The 23,653-nt window shown below is 41.4% G+C and overlaps 1 protein-coding gene across 3 annotated transcripts in view; it reads right to left on the bottom strand.

The window, feature by feature from the left end:
* Positions 1-22,424, bottom strand: part of LOC118394610 (solute carrier organic anion transporter family member 5A1-like) — a 36,969-nt gene extending 14,545 nt beyond the window's left edge. The window contains exons 1-2 of one of the 3 annotated variants that reach the window (XM_035787984.2): positions 22,220-22,424; positions 18,964-20,322 (exon numbers count right to left, since the gene is read on the bottom strand). In XM_035787984.2, coding sequence (XP_035643877.1) covers positions 18,964-19,924 — 961 coding nt within the window. In that variant the 5' untranslated portion in view covers positions 19,925-20,322; positions 22,220-22,424. The remainder of the gene's footprint in view (positions 1-18,963; positions 20,323-22,219) is intronic. The other 2 variants (XM_035787985.2, XM_052463712.1) reach the window with 2 other exon arrangements.
* Positions 22,425-23,653: the final 1,229 nt, after the last annotated feature.

Raw genomic sequence — 23,653 nt, 5'->3', positions numbered from 1 at the left:
TACCCCTGACTCAGTCATGTATAGCATCTAAGGGTATTTTCACATATAGTCCTCTTTAAATAACTGATCTCTGTGAACTCTTGGGGAGGACAAAAAAAGGGAAAAAAAAGCTAAATAACTCAGTTCTCTTTGTATTCAAAACTGCCGTTGCCTTTGAATGAAGACTCAACTCTTATTTTTGTGGACAGAGTTATCTTTGTATTAAACATAGCAAGGAACCAAGATCTTTTTCCAACATGCATGTTTTTACAAAGTGCAGGACAAGCCATTCAATCAGAATGTGTTATTGGACAGCTAGATATATCTACTTACATTTTGGAAGCTAATAAAATGAGACATGATAATTGTAATCAGAATATACAGTCGTGGCCAAAGGTTTTTCACAAATCTGCTGCCTCAGTTTGTATGATGACAATTTGCATATACTCCAGAATGTTATGAAGAGTGATCAGATGAATTGCAATGAATTGCAAAGTCCCTCTTTGCCATGCAAAGGAACTGAATCCCCAAAAAACATTTCCACTGCATTTCAGCCCTGCCACAAAAGGACCAGCTGACATGTCAGTGATTCTGTCGTTAACACAGGTGTGAGTGTTGACGTGGACAAGGCTGGAGATCACTCCGTCATGCTGATTGAGTTCAAATAACAGACAAAAGGAGGGTGATGCTTGGAATCATTGTTCTTTCTCTGTCAATCATGGTTACATGCAAGGAAACACGCGCCGTCATCATTGCTTTGCACAAAAAGGGCTTCACAGGCAAGGATATTGCTGCCAGTAAGATTTAACCTAAAATCAACCATTTATCAGATCATCAAGAACTTCAAGGAGAGCTGTTCAATTGTTGTTTAGAAGGCTTCAGGGCGCCCAAGAAAGTCCAGCAAAGCCAGGACCGTCTCCTAAAGTTGATTCAGCTGCGGGATCGGGGCACCACCAGTACAGAGCTTGCTCAGGAATGGCAGCAGGCAGGTGAGAATGCATCTTCACGCACAGTGAGGCGAAGACTTTTGGAAAATGGCCTGGTGTCAAGAAGGGCAGCAAAGAAGCCACTTCTCCAGGAAAAACATCAGGGACAGACATATTCTGGAAAAGGTACAGGGATTGGGCTGCTGAGGATTGGGGTAAAGTCATTTTCTCTGATGAATCCCCTTTCCGATTGTTTGTGGCATCCGGAAAAAAGCTTGTCAGGAGAAGACAAGGTGAGCGCTACCATCAGTCCTGTGTCATGCCAACAGTAAAGCATCCTGAGACTTCTCAGCCAAGGGAGTGGGCTCACTCACAATTTTGCCTAAGAACACGGCCATGAATAAAGAATGTTACCAACATGTCCTCCGAGAGCAACTTCTCCCAACTATCCAGGAACAGTTTGGTGACGAACAATGCCTTTTCCAGCATGATGGCGCACCTTGCCATAATGCAAAAGTGGTAACTAAATGGCTCGGGGAACAAAACATCAATATTTTGGGTCCATGGCCAGGAAACTCCTCAGACCTTAATTCCATTGACAACTTGTGGTCAATCCTCAAGAGGCAGGTGGACAAGCAAAAACCCACAAATTATGACAAACTCCAAGCGTTGATTATGCAAGAATGGGATGCCAGAAGTTAATTGACAGCATTCCAGGGAGGATTGCAGTGGTCTTGAAAAAGAAGGGTCAATACTGCAAATATTGACTCTTTGCATCAACTTCATGTAATTGTCAATAAAAGCCTTTGACACTTGTGATATGCTTGTAATTATACTTCAGTATTCCATAGTAAAATCTGACAAAAATATCTAGACACTGAAGCAGCAAACTTTGTGAAAATGTATATTTGTCATTCAACTTTTGGCCACGACTGTACTATTAACATGTACATTTGACTGGTAACAGAATAGCAATAGAATAACTGCAGAATAAATAATGCTGTAATTGAACATTGTACACCCTAGGTAGGCTACAGCACCTTTAAGAGCTACAATAGGGTACAACATCTGTTGTGATTCTCACTAAATATTTAATCAATAAACAGCTTATGAAGCTCACAGCCTATAGATCACATATTTAAAACAAATAATCTGAACTAAAAACACACATTTTTGATTTCTGTGCATCCTTGACAATCGCTAATCCATATCCAAATACAGCACATATTTTTTATTCCCGTGAACCACCACATCATCGCTCTTTTGAGGGGTCATGGCAGGGGAAATTGTGTTGCAGTAGTCTAGTGTGTGCTGCAGGAATAATGACAAGCAAACCTGGTCAAAAGTAGTCCACTATGTAGGGAATAGGGTGCCATTTGGGACACAGCCCAGGCATTCTCTTACTGCATCCAGCAGTTCACGCCCACTTGAAACAAAACTGCTTAATGTCATCATCCCATCATGAACCAAGTAGTCTTCTCCCTGACTCAGTGTCAACAAACATGTGATGCGTGAGTTGACTCATACCCCACAGTCCCCATGATCTTATCTGCAGGGCAGCAGGGTTTAGGGTCATGAAATAATGTGTGGATGAAGGGCGGGTGGGTTGAACAAAGAAAACAATACTGTTAAAAAAATCCAGAAATGTATCATTCTTGTGCAATTTATATCTATAGGCTACATTAAGGTTTTTCCTTTCATTATTTTAGTCTATCTGCAATACTACATAAGCCTGCTTTAGGGACTAACTGTTCACGCACCAAATAGCCTACACGCCAATCACAAAATGCTTTTGAGAACGGGCAGAACAAGTCAACTTCGATCCACAGATGCAAAATGGGCAATGCCAGAGTGTAATTCAATAAGAGATTGGCTGCAAAATGGAGAGTTGAAAATAAAGAGAAGGGAGGGCTAGAAAAGTCATGTTTGGGAAATATTTGGTGAAGTGGTAAAAGCAAGTGATAGCAGTGCCGGTCGGTTATGTTATGTGATGATGGTTAGTCACTATTCGAGAATCACAAGAAGGTGATTTCAAATATGGCACGTCAAGGCAACTGCAGTCTACTGTTCAGATGGGTTAAATGTAATAGCCTAACTGAAATCTGGACACTGACTAGGTCTATATCCTCTTACAAAGCCTAATATAATATGAACTTCTGCAGGATTAAGCATTTCTTGCAGTAAAACTATACACCAAATGGACATTTTTACTTAGGAAAATGAGATGAGAAATATGATTGAGAGAATGAATGTACGGTTAGGGACCGTCTGTAAAGATGCTATCTTTATCAGCGTCAAAAGGTGATAGTATGTCAACCACAAAAGTATGCAATACAAGCCAAACTGAAATCTTATCAGCAACACGTTGGGTCGTTTTCACTGCTTTTAAATTTCCTTATTCCGGTCAATCCGATGTCATTTGGAAATTTTGCACGTTAGAGCTTTCCCATTTTTGGGGGGTTATTGCATTTTCTCCCCAGTCCCCAAATGCCTGCTGCAAGAGGGAAGCAGAGATGAAAGAGCATTTTACCGATGTCAATGTCAACTAGATTTATTACATCATTCTGATGAGCATTAGTTTAATCTTCTAGGGCAGTAATGACAGAAGCTGCATGTATCTAATTAGAGAAATAGCCTACCAAAATGTTGCAAATAGGCATAAAAATATATATTTTTAAAATTAGGGTTAAAAGAAATCCTGCAATCCCTGAAAAAATATTGCATGTCTTCACACCCCAGACTTAGCCCAATACTTGATGGAAGCACCATTTGTATCCATTACGGCTATGAATCATTTTAAGTAATATTCTACTAACTTTGCACAACTCTTAGGGCAATATTTATCCATTGTTTTTGCCAAAATTGCTCAAGCTTAGTGAATTTGTTTTACTGAGTTTCCAATCATTGATGGACAGCAATATTCAAACCCACACAAGAACACTCAACACCTTTTGAAAAATCCATTCTGCTGATATCATTGAAAATAATGTAATTGTCCCGCTAAAAATACATCTCTATCTCTGGGTTAACTTTTCAAAAGACTGAGGGGGTTTTCCTCCAACTTTGAACCTGGGCTTTGCTCCTTTCATATTTATTTTGACCCCTGACAAAATCCCCAATCCCTGCTGGTGACAAGCATACAGTACCCATAACATGATGCTGCCACAACAATACACAGGGTTTCATTGTGTTGTGTGGTATTGGATGTAGCCCAAGCTTGTAGGTTTTTACATTTAGGCCAATAAGTTCATTTCTTTGCCATGTCTTGCAGTATTACTTAACAGCCTTGTTGCAGTGGATTTGGAATGGCTTTTTAAATTATTTTTTTAACACAGGCTTAAGTTCTTTTCACTTTGTCCTACAGGCGGGTAATTTGGAGTAGATGGATTTTTCTTCAATTTAAATCCGTGGGCAGGTTGCCTAAGTGGTTTTTCAGGATGCCTAACTCCAAACAGTGAAATAAAAAATAAAGTTGGGATTGAAAAACACTCAACTTAAACAGCTAAACCCAGACAAAGTAAGTAGGAAAAATAATGTGCCTATATATTTTTTTCATAATATAAATTTGAGAACTAACAAATCACCAAAATAAAAGCTAGACAGTCAATGAGAATTAAATTCCAAAAACAATGAATTTAACAGTATTTGTGTTATTATGTTTGAGCAAAAAACTAAAACACAGTATTAGCCATGGCAAAACACAGAACATAACATTTCTCTCAGCTCCATGCCAGAATAAGTAGAACCCAAGGAAAATCAGCTTTAAAAATTCTCAGCTGTATAGCAAACTGTGTAGAATTGCAGGATATAAGCTTAAAAACGGAAACATCTCTACACCGTCAAGATGGGGGCCTCTAAAATGTTCTCTAAAATGTTGCTGAGCCGACCGTGCAAATTGCCACTCCCACCACCCAAGGCACTTTGATCACTTATTTCACTTTGTAAATGTGGAGTAAATTATGTAGATTGGTAGAAAAAATATATATAATTTTAAGACTGTGCAAGTCTTCCAGTGCATTGGCCATCTTAGTCACGTCCGGTTTCAGTAAGCTGCTTTGAGGTCAAAATGAAAACATCAATCTAAAAAGCCTCAAAGATTTCCTACCGTTTCCAACCAAAACAATGTGTTACAGGGAGCTATCAGCTACAACCTATCAACAATTTAAAATCAAATTCAGTTTTCGTATCAATCCACAAACTCACCAAAAATGTTTTTGAATAAAAGATCAACATTATGAAAAGGTATGACCGTCTTTCTGAGAGAGGGACATGCTGCCGACTACTCAGCATGTGGATCGGACGGCCGGCACATACCGAAGGGAGAATAAACAGAACGCTAGGCTCCCTTTGCTGCAACCACACTATCCGCCCATTTCCATTGACCTGCTAGACTAGGGACAATGGAGATCACACATCACTGGCTGATTCACAGCACCCACCAGGCAGTCTGCAGCTGGGCGTGTGTGTGCGTGGAGCAATACAGTTCAACAGAGCGCAAAGCGATGGCAAGCGACCCCGTTCACCAACTGCTCTTCTGTCCATCACTGAGACCAGGGGAGATCCAGAGACATGTACGGGTTTTGAACTGGTTGTACTGTACTGATTGTGTCCAATTTACTTTCAATGGGGAACAGACTGGTGAACTAGCTTGTCATTCAGTCCATAATTACCATTAATGGGCTTTGCGCCTTTCCTATTTATGGAATTGCCTAATTACATATCGTAACGGTCAGATTAAAACAGAAAACACTGCCATATTTTCCTATTAACCAAAATACAATGACGACAATCCAGAAGCTATTTTTAATATATTTTCTTGGTCCTAGAGACATGAACTGTTCAGATTACATTGGGGGAAGTTGCTTTCAATACATCTAAAAGAAAAGGGCAAATATGGAGTTACAAGGTTATCAGGCAGCAAAAATATGTTCTTTGTCTCTACAGCCTTGAGTACATGAGCTCAGATGAGTTAAATTAGGTGTGTTACTGTCCTGTACACAAAAGAGATTGATGCAGGAGTAATAATGGGCCAGGGCTGTACGTTACAGGAAAGTGACACGAACCTCAACCTGGCAGCTGGACCAATTTGGACCGCGTGACCTTGCTGGAGAGAGAGAGACACAGGCAGCAGGGACATGCACAGCTAAATGTCGGTTAACTTCATCGTCAAGGCAACCTGCTGACATAGCACCGTCTTCTTACAATTTTCCAAACAACCTGCTATCTTTCCCACAGACAAGGCCAGCCCATCACACCAACTGATAAAGAACTACCTGTATGACCCACGTATGGTTTTACATCACAGCCTGCCAGGAGGCCTCATCTTGAACAAACCTCAAAGGTCAAAGCATAGGCCTACAGTGCCTTCAGAAAGTATTCACAACACTTGATTTAGTCATTTTTTTGTCAACGATCTACACAAAACTGTTACTGGGGTTATAGTTGTAAATTTAAAAAAAAAAATGTAAGGTTTAAAAATCTATAGCAAGACTTGAAAATGGATATCTAGCAATGATCAAACACCAACTTGATAGCTTGAGCTAATAGATATTGACTACATAAATATTCAGACCCTTGAGTCAATACATGTTAAAATCCCCCTTGGCAGAGATTTCAGCAGTTGAGTCTTTCTGGGTAAGTTTCTTATGAGCTTTGCACACCTGGATTGCACATTCTTTAAATAATTATTCAAAGTCTGTCAAGTTGTTTGTTGATCATTGCCAGAGCCATTTATGTCTTGCCATAGATTTTTAAGCCACTTTAAGTCAAAACTATAACTTAGCCACTCACATTCAATGTCATCTTGGTAAGCAACTCCAGTGTAGATTTGGGCTTGTGTTTTATGTTATTGTCCTGCTGAAAGGTGAATTTGTCTCCCAGTATTTGTTGGAAAGCAGACCAGGTTGTTCTCTAGGATTTTGCCTGTGCTTAGCTCTATTCTGTTTCATCCATAACAACTCCATAGTCCTTGCCGATGACAAGCATACCCGTAACATGATGCAGCCACCACCATGCTTGAAAATATGAAGAGTGGTACTTAGTGATGTGTTCTATTGGAAGTGCCCCAACCATAAAGCTTTGTATCCAGGACAAAGTTAATTTATTTTCCACATTTTTTGCAGTTTTAGTGCCTTATTGCAAACAGGATGAACGTTTTGGAATATTTTTTCAATTCTGTACAGGTGTCCTTTTCACTGTCATTTAGGTCAGTATTGTGGAGTAACAATGTTTATCCATCCTCAGTTTCTCCTATCACAGCCATTAAAACTGTTTTAAAGTCACCATTGATTGGCTTCATGGTGAAATCTGAGCGGTTTCCTTCATCTCCGGCAACAGAGTTAGGAAGGACGCCTGTATCTTTATAGCGACTGGGTGTATTGATACACCATACAAAGTATAATTAACTTCAGCATGCTCAAAAGGGATATTCAATGTCTGTTTTTTTAATTACTTTATAAATAGGTTCCCTTTGCAAGGTATTGGAAAACCTCGCTGGTCTTTGTGGTTGAATCTGTGTTTGAAATTCACTGCTTGACTGAGGGACCTTACAATTATCTGTATGTGTGTGTTACAGAGATGACGGAGTTAATCAGAAATCATGTTAAAAACACTTTTTGCACAGAGAGTGAGTTCATGCAACATATTACGTAACTTGTTACGCACATTTTTACTCCTGAACTTATTCTCGCCCCCTGACCATCCACTCAAGAAAGAAATTGGCTCGAGCTTGTATCTCGTTGATGATCCCTGGTATAGGTCTACTGTTAGACATGCATACAGTCACGTACCATGAACAAATGTCAGCCTAGGCCTACAAAGTGCAATTGAAAATCAAAATAGCTTTATGTACAGTGCCTAGTGAGGTCTATACATCCCTTGCAGTTGTCACTTTTTGCTGCCCTAAAATGAATTCGTTCATGTAAAAAATAAATAAACCAAGAAATATTTGTTGCGCATGTCTTCACACCCCAGAGATAATACTTGGTGTAAGTGCCTTTGGCAGCCGTTACAGCCAAATCATTTTGAATAAGATTCTACCAACTCTGCACAACTCTTATGGCAACATACTGTTTATCCATTGTTTTGTCAAAATTTCTCAAGCTCAGTAAATTTGGTTGCCAATCATTGATGGACAGCCATATTCAATCAAACCTCGTCTCTGATTTAAGCAGATTGAAGTCAGAACTGAGGTTAGACCACTCAGGAGGACTCAACACATCTTGGAAAACCATTCTGGTGTGTCTTTAGCTAGATAACCAATATTCTTTCACAGACTAAGAGAGTGCTGCATTTAAGTATTGTGGTGGCAGCATTATGTTATGGGTATGCTTGTCACCGGCAGCTGGTGAGTTTGTCAGGACAACAAAAATATGAAAGGTTAGAAGTTAAGAAAACCTGCCTCAGTCACCTGAATACCTAACCCTGGAATAGAGTTTTTATTTTCAGCGGGACAACTATACAACATTTAATGCCAAAGGCACACCAGAATGGTTTTCCAATAGGTGTTGAGTGTTCCGGAGTGGTCAGTCTCAGTCCTGTGTTGAATTTGCTTGAAAAATCATTCCCAACCACATGTACTGAGCTTGAGCAATTTTGCCAAACTTTTAAAAAAGGGATTACATGTATAAAACATTAGGAACACATGCTCTTTCCATGTCAGACTGACCAGGTGAATCCATGTGGAAGATTTGATTACTTATTGGATGTCACCTTGATCCCTTATACGAAACCCAAACCGGCGTGCGCCATCGTGCATACATTTATTCTGTCCCCCCACACTAAACGTGATCACGACACGAAAGTTAAAACCTCTGGGATATTCAGGACGGTAGCGTCCCACCCCGCCAACCGCCAGTGAAAGTGCAGGGCACCAAATTCAAAAACAAAAATAACAATTAAAATTCCTCAAGCATAAGTATTTTACTCCATTTTAAAGATAAAAATTCTCATTAATCCAGCCACAGTGTCTGATTTCAAAAAGGGTTGACAGCGAAAGCACCACAAACGATTATGTTAGGTCAGCACCAAGTCACAGAAAAACAGCCATTTTTCCAGCCAAAGAGAGGGGTCACAAAAAGCAGAAAATGAATCACTAATCTTCGATGATCTTCATCAGATGACACTCATAAGAATTCATGTTACACAATACGTGTATGTCCTGTTCGATAAAGTGCATATTTCTATCCAAAAATCTCAATTTACATTGGCGTGTTATGTTCAGTAGTTCCAAAACATGAGGTGATTTTACAGAGACACATCAATTTACAGAAATACTCATAATAAACATTGATAAAAGATACAACTATTATGCATGGAACTTTAGATAAACTTCTCCTTAATGCAACCACTGTCAGATTTCAAAAGATCTTTACGGAAAAAGCATACCATGCAATAATCTGAGTACGGCGCTCAGAGACCAAACAAGCCAAAAAAGATACGCCATATTGTGCAGTCAACAGAAGTCAGAAATATTATACATATTCACTTACATTTGATGATCTTCATCAGAATGCACTCACAGGAATCCCGGTACTACAATAAATGTTTGATTTGTTCGATAAAGTTAATAATTCATGTCCAAATACCTCCTTTTGTTAGGGTGTTTGGTAAACAAATCCAAACACGCGTGCAAGTCCAGCCGAAAGGTCGGCTGAAAAGTCCAAAAAGTTATTACAGGTCGTAGAAACATGTCAAACGAAGTATAGAATCAATCTTGAGGATATTTTATCATAAATCTTCAATAATGTTCCAACCGGAGAATTCCTTTGTCTGTAGAATAGCAATGGAACGCAAGCTAACTTTCACATGACCACGTGTCACGAGCTCGTGGCAATCTGCCAGACACCTGCTCATTCCTCTCATTCGGCCCCACCTCACGGTAAACATCAAACAAGGTTCTAAAGACTGTTGACATCTAGTAGAAGCCTTAGGAAGTGCAACATGACCAATATCCCACTGTATCTTCGATAGGCTATGAGTTGATTTTTCCTCAGGTGTCGCCTGCCATATGAGTTCTGTTATACTCACAGACATCATTCAAACAGTTTTAGAAACTTCAGTGTTTCCTATCCACATTTACTAATTATATGCATATTCTAACTCATATGGCTGAGTAGCAGGCAGTTTACTCTGGGCACCCTATTCATCCCCAGTCACCAAGAAGTTAAAATATCAAAACAAACTGAACCAATTACATTAAATTTGGGGACAGGTTGAAGAGCATTAAACATTTATGGCAATTTAGCTAGTTAGCTTGCAGTTGCTAGCTAATTTGTCCTATTTAGCTAGCTTGCTGTTGCTAGCTAATTTGTTCTGGGATATAAACATTGAATTGTTATTTAGGTCCTCTACTCTGACAATCCACACAAAACGGTCAACCAAATCATTTCTATTCATCTCTCCTCCTTCCAGGCCTTTTCTTAACTTGACTTTATTGCAATTGGCAACTTCCATAAATTCGATGCATTACCGCCACTGACCTCGTTCATGTTTCAGTCACGCACATGGGTATAACCAAAGAGGAGATGGCACGTAGGTATCTGCTTCTATAAACCAATGAGGATAGGAGAGGCAGGACTTGCAGAGCGATCTGCATCACAAATAGAACTGACTTTATTTTAGTCCTTGGCAACGCATACACAATAATTGAATAATATAGATTTCTAAATTTATTCTGCAACGCTAGTGCACGTGACGCGAGCGGTGCAGTCAGCCTGTTATTGATATCACTGTCAATCAGTGTAGATAAAGGGGAGGACACAGGTTACAAGATCTTTAAGCCTTAGTTGAGACAATTTAGACATGGATTGTTTATGTGTACCATTGAGGGTGAATGGGCAAAACAAAATATTTAAGTGCCTTTGAACAGGGTAGTAGGTGCCAGGCGCACCGTTTTGAGTGTGTCAAGAACTGCAATGCTGCTGGGTTTCACACTCAACAGTTTCCCGTGTGTATCAAGAATGGTCCACCACCCAAAGGACATTAGTCAATTTGACACAAATGTGGGAAGCTTGGAGCCAACATAGACCAGCATCGCTGTGGAATGCTTCGACACCTTGTAGTCTATGCCCCGATGAATTGAGGCTTTTCTGAGGGAAAATGTGAGTGCAACTCAATATTAGGAAGGTGTTCCTAATGTTTTGTAAACTCAGTGCATGTTGCCCTAAGAGTTGTGCAGTTGACAGAATCTTATTCAAATGGGTTGACAGCTATAATTACTACCAAAAGTCCTTCCATCAAGTATTATCTCTGTGGTGGGAAGACATAGGCAATCAAGCAATTTAAATTTTTATACATTTAGAAAATGGTTTTATAATTTCTCTTTCACTGTGAATTTGTGGAGCAGGTTGTTTAGATTGGTAGGGGGAAAAACATCCAACTTAATCCCTTTTTATAATATCATTAATTTTAAGGCAGTAAAATGTGTCAAAAAAACTGTGCATTGACTTTCACTAGTCACTGTATGTGAAATATGTTCTTACTGTATTAGGTCTACTTGAATTGCCGTGCATCTATTGCCGGTGCTGAGAGGCAATATCTTTTATTCTGTCTAATGATAACACGGACCTATTTTTTTATTTTTTCCAGTATTCATCTCTCATGGAACACCCCCTCTTTTTGGGTCTTTTTCAACATGTGCCTCTTTAAATAACATAACACTCAGAATAAAATAATATTTTGTTTCAGGATGATGTCAGCCCACCCATTCTTGTTCTTATATTATTAGAAGTGCAGTCGCAGAAAATGTTGCATTTTGTTGGTCAGACATGTCCACACTGCCCATAATAACCTTGCCTATGTACTAACTCTAGTAGCAACAAAATCTCCTACACTGAGATACATAACAGATTATATATAATACACAGACTATATATACACTGTGTATACAATCTCAGATTATAGGATACTGCAGGCACCCTCTTAATCTGGTAAAGAACGTTGGTCATCTAGCCTTTTTTGGACTAACTATAGGTCCATTCTCTCATTTCCAAAGTTCATAAATGGCTCTTCCTGGAAGTCCATGAACATACAATTAATAAACCGTTGCTATATTACCCAACAGTCACGTCCTGTCATAACAGTAACTGTCTGTGGCTATACTGACCAGAGATCTGTCAAGGACCATTAGTGTTGTCCACTCGAGGCAGTCTCAAATGACACCTTATTTCTCTATGTAGTTCACTACTTTAGACCAGAGCACTGATGGCTGTCATTTGATAGTGTGTTCCAGCCAGGCGGGTGGGTCCTGATGGGCCACCCCCTCACATCCTGGCCAATGCATAACCAGCCACCATACTGCTGGTTGGCACCAAAAGACAGACCGCACGATCAAAGCACCAAGTCCTTTGTGAACTGGCCGTCCACAAGAACATCATTAGAGACAGGGTTGAGGAGAAGAAAGGTGACTACGGGCTGTGTCCCAATTGGCACCCTATAAGGCTCTGGTCAAAATAGTGCAGTAATATACAGCGGGGCAAAAAAAGTATTTAGTCAGCCACCAATTGTGCAAGTTCTCCCACTTAAAAAGATGAGGCCTGTAATTTTCATCATAGGTACACTTCAACTATGACAGACAAAATGAGAAGAAAAAAAAAATCAAGAAAATCACATTGTAGGATTTATGAATTTATTTGCAAATTATGGTGGAAAATAAGTATTTGGTCACCTACAAACAAGCAAGATTTCTGGCTCTCACAGACCTGTAACTTCTTCTTTAAGAGGCTCCTCTGTCCTCCACTCGTTACCTGTATTAATGGCACATGTTTGAACTTGTTATCAGTATAAAAGACACCTGTCCACAACCTCAAAAAGTCACACTCCAAACTCCACTATGGCCAAGACCAAAGAGCTGTCAAAGGACACCAGAAACAAAATTGTAGACCTGCACCAGGCTGGGAAGACTGAATCTGCAATAGGTAAGCAGCTTGGTTTGAAGAAATCAACTGTGGGAGCAATTATTATGAAATGGAAGACATACAAGACCACTGATAATCTCCCTCGATCTGGGGCTCCACGCAAAATCTCACCCCGTGGGGTCAAAATGATCACAAGAACGGTGAGCAAAAATCCCAGAACCACACAGGGGGACCTAGTGAATGACCTGCAGAGAGCTGGGACAAAAGTAACAAAGCCTACCATCAGCAAGGGCATTGAAGATGAAATGTGGCTGGGTCTTTCAGCATGACAATGATCCCAAACACACCGCCCGGCCAACGAAGGAGTGGCTTCATAAGAAGCATTTCAAGGTCCTGGAGTGGCCTAGCCAGTCTCCAGATCTCAACCCCATAGAACATCTTTGGAGGAAGTTGAAACTCCATGTTGCCCAGCAACAGCCCCAAAACATCACTGCTCTAGAGGAGATCTGCATGGAGGAATGGGCCAAAATACCAGCGAGTGTGTGAAAACCTTGTGAAGACTTACAGAAAACGTTTGACCTCTGTCATTGCCAACAAAGGGTATATAAAAGTATTGAAACTTTTGCTATTGACCAAATACTTATTTTCCACCATAATTTGCAAATAAATTCCCTAATTTTGTCTGTCGTAGTTGAAGTGTACCTAAGATGAAAATTACAGGCCTCTCATCTTTTTAAGTGGGAGAACTTGCACAATTGGTGGCTGACTAAATACTGTTTTGACCCACTGTGTGTGTGTGTATATATATATATATACACTAGGAACTAATCCCTTTGTGTAGGTTTTTTTCTGTGTAATGGAGGCAGGCACCAGGCCACCACAGAATACAAGCCTGTTTCACAACTAGTATTTTCTTTCAATGTTAAGGTCTTAATGAGTTCACATTGTTTCAGAGCACTGGAAGGAGAAGATCTAGGAGGACAGTTGAAAGGGACAAGGATTGATTGAATAACCGAAGTCAAAGTAGCCAGGCCTCCTGAGTGGCGCAGTGGTCTAAGGCACTGCAGCGAAGTTGCTAGCTGTGCCACTAGAGACCCTGGTTCGAAATTTCGTAATAGACATGTGTATTGTAAGGCCTTGTTTATTGGCAGATGCAGGTGGAAAGCCAGCTAGAATGGCTAATGCTACTTTGTGATGTTGCGCCCAGCATTCAGCAGAGGTAAACAGGCTGCTGCAACCTGATTGGCTGAACGCAGTGTGCAACAGCTGGAAAATGTGGTTATATTAAAGACGGTACGCATATTTTTCCTGTTTTCTTCCGGCGGCACGCCATGAAAGCTTGTTAAGGAGGAAACCCATACCTTTGTAGCCTTCGTGTTGGATGTTATGTACGAACCAGTCGTTGGAGACAAGTGTATTACCAGCTGAGTATATTAAGCCTAGACGATACTGGAGATCTAGTGCCCACTAGCGGCTGCCTAGACTAATTATGGAGCCCTATTTTAACAGTAAAATATAACAATAGCATAATTGTCTACCCAAAATGCATGACAGTCACTGGATTAGGTTGCACATTCATATTTTGAATCACAACATGAAAAGATAATTAAACAACTTATTTCTTAAACACCCTCTCAGTAATCTCTGGGCTCAACATTAACACTTGTAGGCTTGCAAGAAGAAAATAAAAAAAATAGTTGGACAAGTAGATTTAAGTTGTCAAAATGGACAAGTAAAAAAACAAGTTCATGCAATAATCAATATCAAAGAATCTAGCTCCCTGGTACACAGAAAATACCCGAGCTCTGAAGCAGGCTTCCAGAAAATTGGAACGGAAATGGCGCCACACCAAACTGGAAATCTTCCGACTAGCTTGGAAAGACGGTACCGTGCAGTACAGAAGAGCCCTTACTGCTGCTCGATAATCCTATTTTTCTAACTTAATTGAGGGAAATAAGAACAATCCGAAATTCCTATTTGATACTGTCGCAAAGCTAACTAAAAAGCAGCATTCCCCAAGAGAGGATGACTTTCACTTTAGCAGTGATAAATTCATGAACTTCTTTGAGGAGATTATGATTATTAGAAAGCAAATTACAGACTCCTCTTTAAACCTGCGTATTCCTCCAAACCTCAGTTGTCCTGAGTCTGCACAACTCTGCCAGGACCTAGGATCAAGAGAGACGCTCAAGTGTTTTAGTACTATATCTCTTGACACAATGATGAAAATAATCATGGCCTCTAAACCTTCAAGCTGCATACTGGACCCTATTCCAACTAAACTACTGAAAGAGCTGCTTCCTGTGCTTGGCCCTCCTATGTTGAACATAATAAATGGCTCTCTATCCACTGGATGTGTACCAAACTCACTAAAAGTGGCAGTAATAAAGCCTCTCTTGAAAAAGCCAAACCTTGACCCAGAAAATATAAAAAACTATCGGCCTATATCGAATCTTCCATTTAGAAAAGGCTGTTGCGCAGCAACTCACTGCCTTCCTGAAGACAAACAATGTATACGAAATGCTTCAGTCTGGTTTTAGACCCCATCATAGCACTGAGACGGCACTTGTGAAGGTGGTAAATGACATTTTAATGGCATCGGACCGAGGCTCTGCATCTGTCCTCGTGCTCCTAGACCTTAGTGCTGCTTTTGATACCATCGATCACCACATTCTTTTGGAGAGATTGGAAACCCAAATTGGTCTACACGGACATGTTCTGGCCTGGTTTAGATCTTATCTGTCGGAAAGATATCAGTTTGTCTCTGTGAATGGTTTGTCCTCTGACAAATCAACTGTAAATTTCGGTGTTCCTCAAGGTTCTGTTTTAGGACCACTATTGTTTTCAGTATACATTTTACCTCTTGGGGATGTTATTCGAAAACAATGTTAACTTTCACTGCTATGCGGATGACACACAGCTGTACATTTCAATGAAACATGGTGAAGCCCCAAAATTGCCCTCGCTAGAAGCATGTGTTTCAGACATAAGGAAGTGGATGGCTGCAAACTTTCTACTATTAAACTCGGACGAAACAGAGATGCTTGTTCTAGGTCCCAAGAAACAGAGAGATCTTCTGTCGAATCTGACAATTAATATTAATGGTTGTACAGTCGTCTCAAATAAAACTGTGAAGGACCTCGGCGTTACTCTGGACCCTGATCTCTCTTTTGAAGAACATATCAAGACCAATTCGAGGACAGCTTTTTTCCATCTACGTAATATTGCAAAAATCAGAAACTTTGTCCAAAAATGATGCAGAAAAATTAATCCATGCTTTTGTCACTTCTAGGTTAGACTACTGCAATGGTCTACTTTCCAGCTACCCGGATAAAGCACTAAATAAACTTCAGTTACTGCTAAATACGGCTGCTAGAATCCTGACTAGAACCAAAAAATTTGATCATATTACTCCAGCGCTAGCCTCTCTACACTGGCTTCCTGTCAAAGCGAAGGCTAATTTCAAGGTTTTACTGCTAACCTACAAAGCATTACATGGGCTTGCTCCTACCTATCTCTCTGATTTGGTCCTGCCGTACATACCTACACGTACGCTACGGTCACAAGACGCAGGCCTCCTAATTGTCCCTAGAATTTCTAAGCAAACAGCTGGAGGCAGGGCTTTCTCCTATAGAGCTCCATTTTTATGGAACGGTCTGCCTACCCATGTCAGAGACGCAAACTCGGTCTCAACCTTTAAGTCTCTACTGAAGACTCATCTCTTCAGTGGGTCATATGATTGAGTGTAGTCTGGCCCAGGAGTGGGAAGGTGAACGGAAAGGCTCTGGAGCAACGAACCGCCCTTGCTGTCTCTGCCTGGCCAGTTCCCCTCTTTCCACTGGGATTCTCTGCCTCTAACTCTATTACAGGGGCTGAGTCACTGGCTTACTGGGGCTCTCTCATGCCGTCCCTGCAGGGGGTGCGTCACCTGAGTGGGTTGATTCACTGTTGTGGTCATCCTGTCTGGGTTGGCACCCCCCTTGGGTTGTGCCGTGGCGGAGATCTTTGTGGGCTATACTCAGCCTTGTCTCAGGATGGTAAGTTGGTAGTTGAAGATATCCCTCTAGTGGTGTGCGGGCTGTGCTTTGGCAAAGTGGGTGGGGTTATATCCTTCCTGTTTGGCCCTGTCCGGGGGTGTCCTCGAATGGGGCCACAGTGTCCCCTGAACCCTCCTGTCTCAGCCTCCAGTATTTATGCTGCAGTAGTTTGCGTCGGGGGGCTAGGGTCAGTTTGTTATATCTGGAGTACTTCTCCTGTCCTATTCGGTGTCCTGTGTGAATCTAAGTGTGCGTTCTCTAATTCTCTCCTTTCTTTCTCTCTCTCGGAGGACCTGAGCCCTAGGACCATGCCCCAGGACTACCTGACATGATGGCTCCTCGCTGTCCTCAGTCCACCTGGCCATGCTGCTGCTCCAGTTTCAACTGTTCCGCCTTACTATTATTTGACCATGCTGGTCATTTATGAACATTTGAACATCTTGGCCATGTTCTGTTATAATCTCCACCCGGCACAGCCAGAAGAGGACTGGCCAGCCCACAGCCTGGTTCCTCTCTAGGTTTCTTCCTAGGTTTTGGCCTTTCTAGGGAGTTTTTCCTAGCCACCGTGCTTCTACACCTGCATTGCTTGCTGTTTGGGGTTTTAGGCTGGGTTTCTGTACAGCACTTTGAGATATCAGCTGATGTACGAAGGGCTATATAAATAAAATTTGATTGATTGAAGTAGATTTAAGTTGTCAAAATGGACAAGTAAAAAAACAAGTTCATGCAATAATCACAATATCAAAGAATCAGGCTATTCCGATCAGAATTGGATCAACGCGTCCTCCGGATGCGATGTGTTCCCACTGTCCTTCCAATCACTGCGGAGGCCATCGGAGCATAATTGTAGTTCTGCATTGGCAGGCATGAGTAGTCTTTCAACCATGCAGTCGTGAGACGTGTTTGAGTTAAAAGCGAGCCTAGTGTGTGCGCACATTTGTTGATATGCATTGCTAGTTAGTGAATTATTTGCTCAGTTAAAGCACATTTTTAGTCAGCAATGAAAATCCTGGAAAAGTCATGGTGTGTGCATCACCTGTGTATGTGCCAGTGGGCCGTTGAGTGAGGAGACATTGCACAGCAGGTAAAATAATGATATACTGCACAACAGACTACCAAGATAGCCAATTCAAAACATTGTGTAGTTTGGCTGGTAATCTTGTTTGTTAACTATTTAGCATGCATTAATGTCATTGTCATGTCCTAAAATACCTTTCCACCGGTACTCGAGAATAACCGCAAATGGCCAGTTGATACAGGTGCACAGTTGATGAAACCAATGCTGCATACTCCAGTTGTAGAACAGTCTCAAGGGATCAAAATTGGGTGTTAACAAATAATTCTGACACTGTTTCTAAGCTAGGATTCTCCTCCATTCAATATTGGCCACATAATTCTGACAAAGTAAAAAAAAAATTCCTGGAAAAGTAACTATGCTGTCAAGATCTACCCTGAACATTTTAGCCCTACAAATTGACAAACATGTTAAATCAGTAGCTACACCGCCCACCTCAGCTATTTGATCCCTGGTTCACTGAATGAGTGAATTATATCATAAAGACATAACAAGTATTTGGTTGTGATTGTAATGCTGCCGGATGGAAAACCATTCTCCAGGAGAGCTACTGGGTGTGCAGGCTTTTGCGTCAGCCCTGCTCAAACACACTGTAAAAAAAACAAATCAGCTGCTCAACAGGACCTTGATAAGCAGACTTGTGTTTGATGAGCAGGGTTGGACCAAAAGCCTGCACACCCAGTAGCTCTCCAGATGGAGGGTTTTATACAGTAGCCCATCAGTGCAGTTAAGTGCCTTGCTCAAGGCCACAAGGGCAGGAGATATAATTCATTGTATCAGAGACCAGCAACCATCCATCATCTAGTGATAATAATCTATGTTATTTTGTGAAGTGGTTCCTTCCGTCAACCAACCTACTTTTCTATTGCGTGATACCAGAAAAGAATAATGGTGCAACCAAATCACGGGATGCTGCAACCAACTGAAAGACTTAGTGGTACCAGTGCCACCAGGGGAAAATGTTGGTCTCGTGCCCTGGGCCTGATCAATACATATTTGCTAGCTGAGCTACCCTCCTTATGTCATAGTAGTATATTAACTTTGGTTGTAATCTTCACATCTTTCAAACCCCATGACAGACAGTTACTTACCAAGATAAAGTGAGGCGTTCTCTTTCTTGACGTTGTCGTCCAGGTAGGTGGGTCCCAGGGTGTAGATGGGTGTCGACCCCATACCCACCAGGATCTGTGCTATGATGAATAGGGCCACGTACAGGTTGTGTTCATTACCCTCTTGGTCTCTAGGGCAGGAGGACAAATCCAGGAAGTCCTTGCCACTGCCGTTGTGGTTCATACACAGGCCTTCATTGCCCCGTGAGGAGTTCACCTCCAGGATTTGGTACGGAGGGGAGATGAAGTGAGGCAAGGAGAAGAGTGCTGCGCCGACGGCTATAAACACTGCACCCACGGCCAACCATCTGGGCCTTTGCCCTCGGCCTCCGAAGTAACTGATGAAGACCACCACTAGCAGACTGCCTATGTCAAAGCAGCTGACGAGCAGACCAGACTCAGAGCTCCGGAGGCTGTACCTCTTCTCTATGGTGGTGATGACACTGCTAAGGTAGCCAGACACCATCAGTGACTGGATAAATGTCAGGTAACACATGCAACATAAAAAACAGCGAGAGTCTTCGAGAATCACACTCATGTATTTCCTAGTGGGTAAACGCATCAGGGGTAGTCTTGAGGCATTTTTACGCCTGGGTTTGCTGACCTGCGTCTCTGTGTTAAATGGAAGACTCATCCCCACCACACTAGACTTGGAAGGGGAATAGTTAACATTAGTCCTGGTGGGCGATTCAGGTAAAGGTTGGTTCAGGTTGATCCTCTGTGGGAGTTGGATGAATTCAGTACTCTTCTCCTCCGTTATTGACACCTGTTGCTGCAAAGACTTGGTCAACAAGGCCTTGCTATGCTGGTCATTTAGAGTGGGCAAACTTTTGGACTTGAAGTTACTCCCAGCAGGGTACTGATTTTGACTCAATAACTCATGATCCATTTGAAGGTGTTCTGCCAGTTCATTCCCTGTCTCTTTGTGGTCACCGGAAGCCATTCTGTTTTGTGGTTGTTGAGCTGGCTGAATTTACAAGTGTAGGTTTAAAAGTCCAATCACTGCATTTCTGACACTATAATATACACATTTCATTCAGGCTGCAAGTCAGGCCCAATAAAATTGAGAAAATATGGCCATATGGTTTCTGCATTGGCTTATCAGTGTTGCTGCCTCTGTTTATCTCGCAAACACTTGTGCTCTGCCAGCATGTGATTCTGAGCTCGAAGGCCGCTAGTTTTGTTGACTCTCACGCCTTCAGCTAGCAAGATTTGCTGCAGGATCTCCCCATCACTACTTGGCAGGTGGTGGAGGATGTTGGTGTTTTGAGTCAAGCAGAAAGAAAATGGCAGACATGGGCAGATGACACAGTGGTGTTGACATGGTTCCCTTGGAATCACCTTCAATTAATTAAGGGAAAAAAAAGGTACATTTCACACATATTGAATGTTTTCACCTCCCTCCATACACTCTAGTTAGATGTCATCCTTGTCAAACTATATAGGGTTAGGGTTCCCACACTGCCATTTTTTGAAATGTTTTACAGCACTTGTTTACAGAGGACAATCAACCACCTGTTCTAATTAGCCATCAAAGCGTCTCTGAACATCGATGAGTAACGAAAGGAAAGTGCCAGAAGTGTTGAAAATGAAACCGTATATAGAAAATGTATATTTTGTATTTGTGAAATTATTTTGATGTGAAAGTATGTTTCCAAAACCATATCGCACGTGAGGATCATTGAAGTTTATAAACGTTGAAACAGAGTTTCGGGATTGTAGTTCACATGGAGAGAGATTTGCTACACCAGAGAATGTGATTTAACCAAATATTTTTTTGTATCGATTATTGAGAGTTACAGGTTAGGTACTGCTTGGTGTAGCAGATCTTTTTTTTATAGCAACCTTAACTTGGCGATTACCATCGTTGTTCTCGATTAGGCCAAACATGCATCTTCTAAAATGTTACAGGTGGTGCGTTTGAATTTAGAAAATGCCTGGTTAAAGTAATTGTTTTGCTCCATGAAGTAATCCAACAATGTGTACGCCGCCATCTTGTCAATTTTAAATATTGAGTGAGTTCTATTACGCTGGCCCCGGTTGAACCAGGGGGCAATGGCCCGTAACATCATTGGGCGAAAGAGGAGAGGCGCGCCCTTCTCAAATCAAACAGTAAAATCTGCACCAATCGGACATGTTGTCAACAAGGCAGCATGGTGCATCATCCAGAAACATACACTTACATTGGGAAGGCAGATAATGCGTTTTATATCAAAAGCAACCATTTCTGGGTGTGAAAAGGCAGAATCATGCTTACATGGCTTTTGTTTTGAGTCCTCCGTGGGGAGGAGTCTGGGTCGGGTGAAAAGTGATTTGCATTAGTTTTGGAACTGAGCAGACTCTCGGCGTGAGCCAGGTGCCCCGCTCTGGCTCACGCCGAGAGTCTGCTCAGTTCCAAAACTAATGCAAATCTCTTTTCACCCGACCCAGACTCCTCCCTACGGGGTAACCCGGGCCAGATAGACTAAATCTCTCATTCGCAGAGACAGGTGGGTCCACACCAAAGTGCGGCATGTCATTATGACACGTACCTGTCTAAATATAATGAGAAAATATTTGAAAGACAAGATAGCAGCGTACACATTGTAGGGTTTATTTATTGAACAAAACAATTATTTTTACTTGAATTTATGGAGAATTTTCTACATTCAAACACCACCTGCAACTGGACACGTACGTTTAAGATAACGTTACATGTTTGGCCAAATCGAGAACGAAGATAACTAGCATCGCCAAGTTAAGGTTGGTCGAAAATTATGTGTTACACCAAACAGTAGGTAGGTAACCTGTAACTCCCGGTAATGGATAGCAAAAATATTTCTTAAAATCACATCTGGTGTAACAATCTGTTATAGCCAGCTGTGGTCGATGCGTCCAGCTGAGAACCCAAAGCAACGGAAGCTGTAAACCCTTGGCTTCTCCAGAGGCAACGTTAACGAGTAGCTAGGTACTGTAACTACCAGTACCTAGACATTAAAACGAACCAATTAAACCAGTCTTGACATTGAATAAAAACGGACATGTTACTAAAAAACGGTGACTGGCTTGTTAGCATTTACCGACGTGAACCTGTTTTCAATCACAATCCCCAGAGCAGGCATAGCCTACCATTACGCGAACTAACCAAAAACCGCGGCTAGCTCTGGTGAACTGCTGATGATCTGCTGGTGGCAGGCTTGTAGCTCGCGTTGTAGTTATGAATGAAAACGTTTAACGTTGGTTTACAAATTTTACTTACCAACCTGACGATTTTAAGCAACATCAGGGTCCTTAATTCCTACGAAAATCCCATTTGACGGCCGTTATCAAATTGCACCAGATAAAACCATCGTCATCCTGTCCCGTAGAAAGCTGTCCATTGCAACCTTCTCACGGAAAAACATCTGAGATGTTTACCACAACCCAGGGTTATAGGCTTCTGCAGCGTCCGACTGAGTGAGCCACCTTATTGGTTCGATTTTACTGGGGCGGAAGTGTCGTCGGGAGGGAGAGGGGGGAGTTGCCCCTAAAAACCGATCTAGAATCAGCTTATTGTACAAAGCCCAGTACTTGACCATACAGCTGTTAATGGTCACTGCAGATTTATGATCACTTGTCGGTTTGCTCCTGCATCTGGCACCTGCCAGTGATAACATCCTCTCAGTTCATGCGTGACTTTGTTGCATTCGGAAACATGTTCACTTCCTACAAAAAAAATAAAAATACTGATATAGTAGCATATAGTAGCATTTACCAGCTTTACTGGATGGCAGGTCATTTCCAGTGGTGTAAATTAAAAATACTTGAAAGTAATACTTAGTTTTGTTGGGTATCTGTGCTTGGATGGCCCAACCATGTGGTGATGTACAGTACCAGTCAAAAGTTTGGGGACGGCTACTCATTCAAGAGTTTTTATTTATTTTCACTATTTTCTACGTTGTAGAATAATAGTGAAGACATCAAAACTATGAAATAACACACATGGAATCATGTAGTAACCAAAAAAGTGTTTAAAAAAATCTAAATATATTTTAGATGAGATTCTTCAAAGTCGCCACCCTTTGCCTTGATGACAGCTTTGCACACTCTTGGTATTCCCTCAACCAGCTTCATGAGGTAGTCACCTGGAATGCATCTCAATTAACAGGTGTGCCTTGTTAAAAGTTATTTTGTGTAATTTCATTCCTTCTTAATGCATTTGAGCCAATCATTTCTGACAAGGTAGGGTTGGTATACAGAAGACAGCCCTATTTGGTAAAAGACCAAGTACATATTATGTTAAGAACAGCTCAAATCAGCAAAGAGAAACAACAGTCCATCATTACTTTAAGACATGAAGGTCAGTCAATACAGAAAAATTCAAGAACTTTGAAAGTTTCTTAAACTGTAGTCGCAAAAACCGTCAAGCGCTATGATGAAACTGGCTCTCATGAGGACGGCCACAGGAAAGGAAGACCCAGAGTTACCTCTAATGAATTTACCCTCTGCAGTAGTTACCAGCCACAGAAATCGGCAATTAACTGCACCTCAGAAGCAGCCCAAATAAATGTATGGTCAAATTGCTGCAAAGAAACCACACCAATAAGAAGAGACTTGCTTGGGCCAAGAAACACAAGCAATGGACATGAGACCGGTGGAATTCTGTCCTTTGGTTCCAACCGCCGTGTCTTTGTAAGATGCAGAGTAGGTGAAT

Source organism: Oncorhynchus keta, chromosome 15 (genome assembly GCF_023373465.1).
Source record: "Oncorhynchus keta strain PuntledgeMale-10-30-2019 chromosome 15, Oket_V2, whole genome shotgun sequence".
Taxonomy (NCBI): Eukaryota; Metazoa; Chordata; class Actinopteri; order Salmoniformes; family Salmonidae; genus Oncorhynchus; species Oncorhynchus keta.
This window is presented reverse-complemented; position numbering and strand designations above follow the sequence as displayed.